General features: G+C 40.8%; 1 protein-coding gene across 1 annotated transcript; it reads right to left on the bottom strand.

The window, feature by feature from the left end:
- Positions 1 to 2,344: 2,344 nt before the first annotated feature.
- klf1 (Kruppel like factor 1 (erythroid)) lies at positions 2,345 to 5,518 on the bottom strand. The gene is made up of 3 exons (XM_062448630.1): positions 5,249 to 5,518; positions 3,722 to 4,580; positions 2,345 to 3,351 (listed from the first exon to the last, which is right to left on the bottom strand). Exons 1-3 carry the CDS (start codon positions 5,321 to 5,323, stop codon positions 3,176 to 3,178), a joined length of 1,110 nt encoding a protein of 369 aa, XP_062304614.1. The 5' UTR covers positions 5,324 to 5,518; the 3' UTR covers positions 2,345 to 3,175.
- Positions 5,519 to 10,403: the final 4,885 nt, after the last annotated feature.

The raw sequence follows: 10,403 nt of genomic DNA, 5'->3' as shown, positions 1-10,403 counted from the left end.
GCGAGGCGGGGTGGACGAGGAAGCGAGGAGGGGTGGAGGAGGAAGGGAGGGAGGAGGGGTGGAGTGGGAAGAGAGCATAGGACGGGGAGGAGAGGGGAGGGGAGAGGAGAGGGAGAAGAGTTGAGAGGAGGTAAGGTGGAGGTCGAGGAGGGAAGAGGCAGAGGAAGGGAGGAGGAAGAGAGCAGGGGAGGGGAGAGAATAGAAGAGGGAGAAGGGTTGAGGTGGGGTGAGCAGGAGGACAAGAGGACAGGCGAAGAAATGGTGGAACTTTCTTTTTTGGGACCAAATCTTGCAAACTTAGTATATAATGAGTGCAATTGCACAAGAACACAACCCAAAACTAGATTGAAAGAAAATCAACACCTTTTTTTCAACAGATATATGTATAAACCCTATATCTATACTGTAAGGATGTTTTGTTGCACATGTTCATTAGACAAAGGGTGCGATAGAGAGAATGTGAGCGAGAGAGGGAAAGGGAGAAGAGGGAGGGGGGAACAAGAGATAACACTGTAGGTCACGACACTGCCTGTGTCCTCAGGTCCTCTTGTAATCTTTATCTCTTTCTCTCGCTCTCCCTCTATCTCTCTACATCCCTCTATCACTCTCTCTCTTATTATCCCCTCCCTTTGTCCCATCTCAACTGCGTAATCCATAACCTCGCAAAAATAAATAACTTAATCCAATGAAGAAATACAGGAACGTGGACATCAGTGACCCTACCTGCCAAACCATACTTTTATCAGCCGCTTACCATGTCGCTTGGATAGAATGGGATTGATGGAGATATGCAAGACTTTGGCCCCGCTGCCAGCATTCCATTACAGTCAGCAACTATATGTCTCTGAATGTTTCATTATATGAAGTTACGACCTGTCAAGAGAGACTGTCTGTGTTCTGAATGGAAAAAAAGGTTACACGCACTTTATAGCCATAGTGGGTTCCACACAGGTGTGTAGGTTTGTTTTGAAATGTGGGTGGGACAGCTTTTTTAAGAACTGAGGATGCAGCCATAAAATATAATTATCTTAAAATACAGTCGGGGGACAGATAGTATAATTAATAATGTATGATGTACAATAATTATTTAATGAAACCTGGCCCTGGTTTGCCCCTGGTTCCACACGCGATGAAAGGTTCCACACACCTTAGAACCATAGTGGGTTCTTCACTAGTCTTCTAGTGAGCAGAACCTTCTGAAACCTTTTAAGAACCCTTTCTTCTTCTCTTTAAAATCTTGTTTCATCAAAGGTACAAGTGTCACCTACCATGTCCTTATCTCTCTTGGCCTTTGACCCATGTCAGGCTTTGATCCTGTTATGAGATTATCTTTCAGGTGAGGTCAACCTCTCCAAAAGTCTTCTGTTACTCACTGGGACAAATAGATTGTCTGGATTCGATGTAAAAGTATGTCAAAGGTGGAACTAAGGATTCAAAGAATACTTAGAAATACTAATACGAAAGACTTACACGTAAGACAAACCACGTTGGGTCATTAAGACCTTATCCTTATTAACTCAATCAGCTGTAAACCAAAGGTGGGTGAGGTGGGTGTAGACAGCTGATGTAGACTGCTTGTATCCTAACAAAGAATAGAGGGTGAATGTGTGAAGAATATAGGAGAACTTGTTTGGATTGTGAAAGAAGGGATTGCAGTACACAGATTTTAGATATGTGTGTGGTTTTCTTGTGTGTTCTTGTTTTTTTTGGTCTGTGAGTGTGTGGTTTTATAAGTTCGCTGAACACTGTTTGAGGTTTACAGTAGACCCTTTCAGCAATGTTTGTGTATTACTGTAATACACAGAAATACAATGTAAGACAGAAAATAGATAGTGTGTGTGGTTGTGTGCATGTGTGAATGATTGCCTGCATGCATGTGTTAAACATTGAGAGAGAAAAAAATGTGTGTGGGTGCCAGTGAGCGAAAAAGGGAGAAAGAAAGAGGGAGAGAGAGAAAGAGGGAGTGATGGAAGGGCGAGAGAGAGAGAGAGAAAGAGGGAGAGAAAGAGAGAGAGAGAGAGAAAGACAGGGGGAGAGAGCTGGGGGGCATAGGTGATGAGGAGCTCTGTCATCTGACATCATAAGGATTAATCACACTGCGTTGGGTTACATAAGGAGATCACGTCTCTCCGTGCCAACAGCGCTTTGAATAACACACCACAGCAGCGTCAGCTGGTAACAGTAGCCTACATACATGCACGAACCCAACCGCTGTCTATATACTTTCTGTACAATACCACCATCTTGTGGTCAAATATTTATTGAGTGTTAAAATTGAGCCAGACTACTTTACGAAAACTAAATTGAAAGAAAATAGCCTAACATGCAGCCGTTTTGCACTGAAAATAAGCTTTATTTAAATGTGCAAGTAAGTAATACAAATGGATGAGAACATTTCGAAATTCTTAAACCGCAGTTAGAATAGCCTACCTTGCGAGACGATTGAGAAAGTGCAACAGACTGCTCCGGACGAATAACGCTCATCAAAGCTGTTAGTCGCCAAAAGAAGTTTGAGCTACCTACGGAATATGACTTTTAAGACGTTCAATAGTAAAAAATTTATATTAAAAATTTCAAGCTATTATATTACATCTGTATTTAAAGTCTTAAAAATAAATATAAAATTGGAAAATTGTAATTTAAATTAAGTTTGCCGTGGTTGAACGGAGTGATTAAATATTTACAGCCGTAATTGCTTCCTTCTGAAGCTACCTATCATAAATCCAAACAATCAACAAACTGAGCATGAAACGAAAATAAGGAAACATACCTAAACATCTATGAACTATGTTCTATAAAAAAAAATCTTACAGAAAAGATTAAAACCCATGAATATAGTTCCTAATCTTATTTTTTTTTAAATAAAGTTCCCTTTTTAAAAGATATCACCCAATTTGACAACAGAGTTGACCTAACAAAATGACTTGTTTGATATTTGGCCTTTGTATCATGGGCACTCAGGTCCTTTATGTGACAACACTCAACAGAGGCCTTTTTTAGTGTTCAGTCTAAATGTCGACTCAGTGTTACCTGCCTTTAGGTAAGTGCTGTTGGTGTATGTGTGTGTGTGTGTGTGTTAATGTGGGTGTGTGTGATCTCCGCTCCACGAGAATACTGTGTGTGTCTGTGTGCGAGACAAAGAGAGCAAAACAGTGTGTGTATCCCCCCCTTCAGCTCAGGCGTGTCTCTTCATGTGCAGGGCCAGGTGGTCGGAGCGGGAGAAGGCCCGCTGACAGAGCAGGCACTCGTACGGCTTCTGGCCCGTGTGCTTGCGGAAGTGACGCGTCAGCTCATCAGATCGTGCAAATTTCCAACCGCAGCCCTCCCAGGTGCAGTGGTAGGGCTTCTCCCCTAGGGCGGGATATCAAAGGTTAACCATGACAGGATAGTAACTTGTCAAAAAAGCAAAAAGGTTGACATGGGAATGTACTGTATCTAGGACCGAGATACTGAACATGCTAGATACTGAAAATGCTCCTAGAATCTAGAACATATATTCAAGGTATTGTTGCCTGTAAGAGATTGTTGTTACCTGTATAAGGTTACATATAAGAGGTTGCATACATGTTACAATGTCAAATAAATGGGTTTGACATGTTACTTGCATATGTTTGTATAGTGGTGGTGTGGGTTAACACACCACCATAACATGGTGAACCCTGTGTACCGGTGTGTGAACATGTTTCCCTTTGAGTCTACCATGTATGACTTTCCATATTACCTGTGTGAGTGCGAAGGTGAGCTTTAAGGTGGGAGCTCTTTGTGTAGGTCTTGCTACAGCCGAGGTATTCACAGCAATGAATGGCAGCTCTCTTTTTTGTGGTTGTCCTCCGCGCACGCTTCCCCATCACCTCTGCAGAGGGTGCCAAAGGGCCAGCCAGGTGCGTGTGCGAGTGGGGGAAATGGCTTGGGGGTTGGCTGTGTGTGTAATTGGCCTGGTGGCGGTAGAGGCCGGGGTGGAGGGAGTACCCAGGGACGTAGCTGTAGTGTCTGGGGTCAGGGGTCATGTTCGAGGCTTGGATGAAGCGAGGGTTGGCGTTGGTCGCCATTGAGGGGTGTTGAGGGTAGTAGTGTCCCGTAAAGTCCCAGGATTTGACCTTGTTCAGGCCTATATTGGCTCTCTCGTGGTGTCTCTCCTGGTTTTGGGCAAACGGGAAACCATAGTGGTCCACAGTTGGTTGCGCTTGTTGTTGGTCATTGCTGTACCCTGTGTTGTACAGTTCTGGGAGGGATACATCAATGGTTTCTATAGGGGATAGAAGCTCAGTCATGAGGCTACTGGTGCCCATATGGAGCCTTTCTGGTGCTACCTGCTGCTCTGGCACCCCTCCATCTTGGTACAGTCCACTCTGGTCCAGCTGAGGAAGCTGTTGAGTGTTGTTGTGCATGGATGGATTCATTTCAGGTGATATGTTGGTCCAGTCCGACAGTAGGAACTCCATGTCCCAGGAGACATTGCCTTCATCATCTAGGTTATCCTTTGTCATTTGCTGAGGAACCTGTTCCTGGTCCGTGTTGCCAGTTAACTGTCTCTTGCTTGGTGACTCCAGACTGAGTGAGACATTCTCAAACATCTTCACCTAGTGAAAGAAATTATTCCTTTTAACCATAATAAAACATTTACTGGCTACAGTGTATATGACTGGGTAAATCATCATGTGATAGTAATGTGACATTCATTACCCCATTGATATTCACACCCTTTTTATAAGATATCAACTTTTATTAACTATTAAAATAAGTACACATATTGTAAAAAAAAAAAAAAGTTGAAAAATTTGAGACTCAAACTCTCGAGACATCTCCAAGAAAATTGACAGCTTAACGCTACGGCTACACCAAGCGCGGAAATTCTGACGCGCGGAAAAAGAACGTTCACGTAGCGGATCTTTTATTTAGCCGGCTACACTGGACGCGTCAAAGATTTACATTTAAGATGAATCCATTATCTGTTTTTCTGTGTTTGTTTACCATACTCTAAGTAAAAAGGGCCACGCAAACCTTGCGGAAAATAATAAAAATATTTATCTATTTATACATTTTCCGCACGGACATTTTCGCACGGAAATTTCGTTTTCGCGTCTGGTGTAGCCACTCTCATTGCTTACAATGTATTAGAACTCTGCTGAGTCCACACTGCGTCCGCAAGGCAAAATTTTCGTGCTTGGTGTAGCCACGGCGTAACATTGATAAAGAAGCAAAGACCGGCATTTATTTTTTATTTTTTATAAAAACAAAATCAACCTACCTTCATATTGTCATTGGAGTGAAATAAGTTTGAGAAGGAGCTGAAGGATGGCAGCACAGCCTGAGTCAAGGCCATCCGATTGGCTGGATGTGAAGTCAAGTGCCAGAGGGTGAGCGGCTGGGAGCTGTTTCTTTTCTTTTTAACATATGACCGTATCGCAATGGTTCGAATTTAGTTCCGAAAACAACGTGTTTACGTTTACAGTGCACTTGTTGCTTATTTCTCGTTGTTCACAATGTCTACAGTCTCTTCATGCTCTCTTTTTCTGTATCTCCCCCCTTTCCCCTTCTCTTATCCCCCTTTCTCTCTCTCTCTCTCTCTCTCTCTCTCTCTCTCTCTCTCTCTTTCTCTCTCTCTCTCCCTCTCTTTCACCCCTTTCAGCTATGAACATAAATCACTCTGTTCGTGTACTTTGTGACAGTTGGGGATTGGGGCGTGTCTTAGTATGTGTGTGTCTGTACAGTAATATCACCCCATGATCTTGTCCTGCCTCCTGTCCTGTTTCTCTCAATGAAGACTGAGTTGTTCTAACTACTATCTCTAGCACTGTACCTCCTCTGTATTTTTGAGGAATAAATTCAACCAATACACCTGTATAACGATACTGACAGTCCACTAGACCAGGAAAGCCTTGAGCGGAGCCTTACCCATAAAGGTGTATTTCTAATTGTATCAAAACAAATTTTTCTAGAAGAACCTTTTGGTATTTTCTTTTCAAAATAAGTAGGCCCAGACCTGTGCACAATCTCACAATTCAGGGGAAATTGACTTCATTCACATAAAGAACTGAGGCTGTAGTCGTTGATAGGTCACTATCTAATGAGGCATGTTTATTCACATGAGTGTGCCTGTATGTCTGTGTTTGTGTTCATATGTGCTGTAATAGGTGCCCACTGGGCCTCTACACTGTAAGCATAAATTAATATAAATACATACAAACAATACTTTGTGGGAAAAACATTGCATATAATCTAGTGTCGACAAATAGACTACTGAAACATTGCATGTACTATTATATTATTATAATTTATTCACAATTTTCCCAACACAATATTTAATGTACAAACCATTGCAACATATTGTCATAATATACAAGTTCCAGGGATTATTCAGTGCTTAGAATGACAACAACAAAAAAATCACATAAAATTGTTACTGAAGAAAAAGCAAGAACTGGAAACAACATGATACCATTCCATTTTTCCTCACCATTTCGAACTCAAAAGGGTAACAATCTCCACCCCCTGCTTGTCCAACTACCACTACCACGCATATACACACCTCTGCCTGCTATGTGACATGCAATTCTGAGAAGACGACCTGTGTGTAGCCAGTGATTATGTGCCGTTTAGTGATTATCAGCTTCTCCCGGGTCCCAGGAGGCTCCTGTCTCAGGACAGATAAAGACATTCTGACTGCTGGTTGTTTCTGGTGACTGTCACCACCATCACTGATAAAGAGCCACTCTCTGACCCTGGGTTCTACAGGGGAGCACTATGCAAAATGAAGACATGGATGTGCTAAACAAGGACTAGTTCCCACAAGCTAACTGTAGGAGCACAACACCTCAACCCTCAAACCCTAAAATGAAATGGAAAACTACAATGGGTTTTTCATTTATGAAAATAATTTGAGTTGTATTGAGTATTTTGTCTGGGTGGTGTGGTCAGAAGGGTTGAATGGATGTGGTGTGAAGGTGTTCCAGGGTTGCTGGTACTGCTTCAATCATCTCCTGACATTCTGGAGGAGCCAGTCAGTATCTTCCAGACCCTCCTGAAGAAATTCTGAATCTCCTTTTTTTCGTTTATTTTCACTCTGGATCACTCACTATCGTTGAATTTAATATTTCTTTCAAGGCATGCATGAGTTGTTATAAAGGGAGAATAGCTGAGTCATTACAGTTAATTTCATCATATTTGGAAAACAAACATGACTTTGAACATTCCTAACCCCTCTAAGCTGGACTGGTGAAGCTTGTTATCTTTCACCTCATGGTGGTCCTCATTAGTCAAGAACCAGAACGTAGGACCAGACTTCAAGACCAGACTACAGAACCAAGTACCAGAACCAGAAGAACCAAGCACCAGAGCCAGACCCTGGTAACAGGCTTCCAACATATCTACTACCATGCAAGAATAAAGATGAGAAACACATTCAGAGAGTGTTGTGTGTTTTGTGCGTTGTCTTGTTTGCCAGTCTTGTAGTTAGTTTAGTTTTGGGTTTATTGTTACATGATATCTGAAATATTTGTCGGGTTTTCCATTACATTCGCAGCATCCAACACACTGATTAAGTCTATTCTAGGTAGTGACAAGCGAGGAAAGTTAGAACGCGCCAACAGGGCACAGGCCCAGGGGGGCCCTATGGCTCAGGGGGGCCCTATGGCTCAGGGGGGCCCTATGGCTCAGGGGGGCCCTATGAGACAGAGCCTCTTTATGAAGTTGCTGTTATTAACTTAACATTTTTTGTCACATAGTAAAAAGGTGTAGTCAGTCAGGCGTAGACTAGTCAGTCATGACTAGTCAAGGCCTAGTTCATAGGCCCAAAAGTCCAGAAGAAAAACAGAAGGAATAGAATAAACATGATTTAGACTGCACGTCCATACTAGGCCTAATTAAAAGGCTGGCTATAGCATTAAGGTTGCTAGGCTATGTCTGCGTAATTTAGCCCGGTTACTGTACAGGTGAATTTAGTTTGTTCCTTTTTAATGCGGGGGGGGCCTTCTACGTGTCCAGGGGCCCATTTTATTTTAATCTAACCATGATTCCATGATGCAGCCTGTTAAACATTACACATCTACTGACCAGCAGCCACTCTCATTTATAACATGTAACCTAACATGTTACAGTTTTTCTCAAATGCTAAAACACTGAAACTAGACTTTTCAGCAAAACTCTAAACACATTCTCATTCTCAAAACCCATTCTGCACTCTAATGCACATGTCATCCATACTGGTAAACACAAATGGCAAGAATCAAATACAAATAGAGAAAACATGTAATTGACTAAACACAACCACTCAAAATTGATTTCACTTGTTTCAAATGATGTGACACAACCAATATAAGCCAGTTCAGAGATCAAAGAGGTTGCAAACAATATTGCTTGTGATGTTGACGAAGTGCTCTGGCTTGTCCCAGCCAAAAGACAAGAAGAAGCACATTGATCACATGTTTACTCCTTTGATTTTTGCCCCTTTTAGTATTGTATACTGTAGTAGCCTACAGTGCATTGTAGGCTCTATACTGTACAATGAACAAATTGTATGGCCCTGAACATTGTACTTTCCATTTGTTACAGTAACAGTACTGACTGCTCAATAGATTTTGACTTGTTGCAGGTTCATATCAACAAAGAACAAGAGTGAGTTGTGAGTAGTGAAATGCAGGGTACAGTACTGTATACGGGTACAAGGAGGAGAAAGAACAAGAAAAATTGCAAAGAGCAAAGCAGTAAGTTCTGATCAATTTTGAGCTACTATGATAGAACATGTTTTCGTTCATCAAAAGACAATGACGGATAAATATGAAATTTATTTTGAGATTACGTAAAAATGTCTCCCTGAGAACTATATGTTTTGAACAATGTGTGTTTTATTGTTTACTGACTGTTTCAAGAAATGTGTTATTGCACATTTGCTAAAACACATTTCTTGAAACAGTAATTTTTCACAATTGCTAAAACACATTTCTTGAAACAGTCACCCATTTTCTCAAAACTGTAAACACAAAACCTCATCTTCAAGCACTATTTACAAAACCTCTGAATCCTCTTGCATAATGAAACTTTCGCCTCAAAAAAGTTTGACCTGTGCTCAAAATCAAACTTTCGCCTCAAAACAGATTTACCTGTGCTCAAAATCAAACACTGCTCTCAAATCATAAACAGAGTGATCAAAATTATATACACTATCAAGCAGTCAGTAAACAATACACCAAAAAATTTAAAACACATTGTTCAAAACAGATAGTTCTCAAGGAGAACGATATGAATACGAATTTTTACGTAATCTCAAAACAAATTTCATATGTATCCGTCATTGTCTTTTGATGAACTGAAAATTCAATTTTTCTTGTTCTTTCTCCTCCTTGTACCCCTATACAGTACTGTACCCTGCATCTCACTACTCACAACTCACTCTTGTTCGTGGTTGATATGAACCTGCAACCAGTCTAAATCCATTGAGCAGTCAGTGCTGTTACTGTAACAAATGGAAAGTACAATGTTCAGGGCCATACAATTTGTTCATTGTACAGTATACAGCCTACAGTGCACTGTAGGCTACTACAGTATACAATACTAAAAGGGACAAAAATCAAAGGAGTAAACATGTGATCAATGTGGTTCTTCTTGTCTTTGGGCTGGGTCAGGCCAAAGCACTTAGTCAACATCACAAGCAATATTTTCTCACCTTCAAAAACCTGTTTGCTTTCTGAACTGGCTTATATTGGTTGTGTCACATCATTTGAAACAAGTGAAATCAATTTTGAGTGGTTGTGTTTAGTCAATGACATGTTTTCTCTATTTGTATTTGATTGTCGCCATTTGTGTTTACCAGTAGGGATGACATGTGCATTACAGTTGTTTTTATTCGCTTTGGTACTATTCTCACAAGTATGTGGTAAAACCTCACAACTGTTAGTACAAAACTCAAAGCAGATCATCAAAAAGTCTGTTTTTTCAAACATGTAATCACATGTTCAATTGACAAAGTACAACGCACAAAATTACACAATCACTTTTTCACCACACCTAATCAGTGTGTCATCAAAGAAATACCTTTCATATGAAGTAATTGTCTTTCACAATGCAATGCTCACAATACTTTTGATATGCTTCTCATCTAATTTGCGTAAATACATTTGACCAACACTTAATCCAACTGATCTTAATGGTTAATCACTGAACCGTTTGGTAAACCTATATATTTTCATTTCAGCAATAAACAGTATATTGATTTTGAGAACTACAGAAATAAAATGTGTTTTTGTACGAACATATAAATTAACCACACATGATGAATACTCGTTATTGCTACTTGATTTCAGATTGGGGTAACCACAATTGGTCATTAGATATACGTAAAAGTGGGGGCGTAAACACTGGCAATTTCTTTCAACATAGCAGGATAGACAGCAAGGAATAGGAAGAGC

Source organism: Osmerus eperlanus, chromosome 22 (genome assembly GCF_963692335.1).
Source record: "Osmerus eperlanus chromosome 22, fOsmEpe2.1, whole genome shotgun sequence".
NCBI classification, from domain to species: domain Eukaryota; kingdom Metazoa; phylum Chordata; class Actinopteri; order Osmeriformes; family Osmeridae; genus Osmerus; species Osmerus eperlanus.
The sequence above is the reverse complement of the archived record's forward strand: the minus strand, read 5'-3'. Positions and strand labels throughout refer to the sequence as shown.

Coding starts and splice junctions, on each gene's coding strand:
- klf1 (XM_062448630.1), bottom strand. CDS start 5,323: ATGGCCTTGACTCAGGCTGTGCTGCCATCCTTCAGCTCCTTCTCAAAC. Junction 4,581..5,248: donor ACTCCAATGACAATATGAAG/GTAGGTTGATTT, acceptor TTCTTTCACTAG/GTGAAGATGTTTGAGAATGT. Junction 3,352..3,721: donor TCACCTTCGCACTCACACAG/GTAATATGGAAA, acceptor ATCCCGCCCTAG/GGGAGAAGCCCTACCACTGC.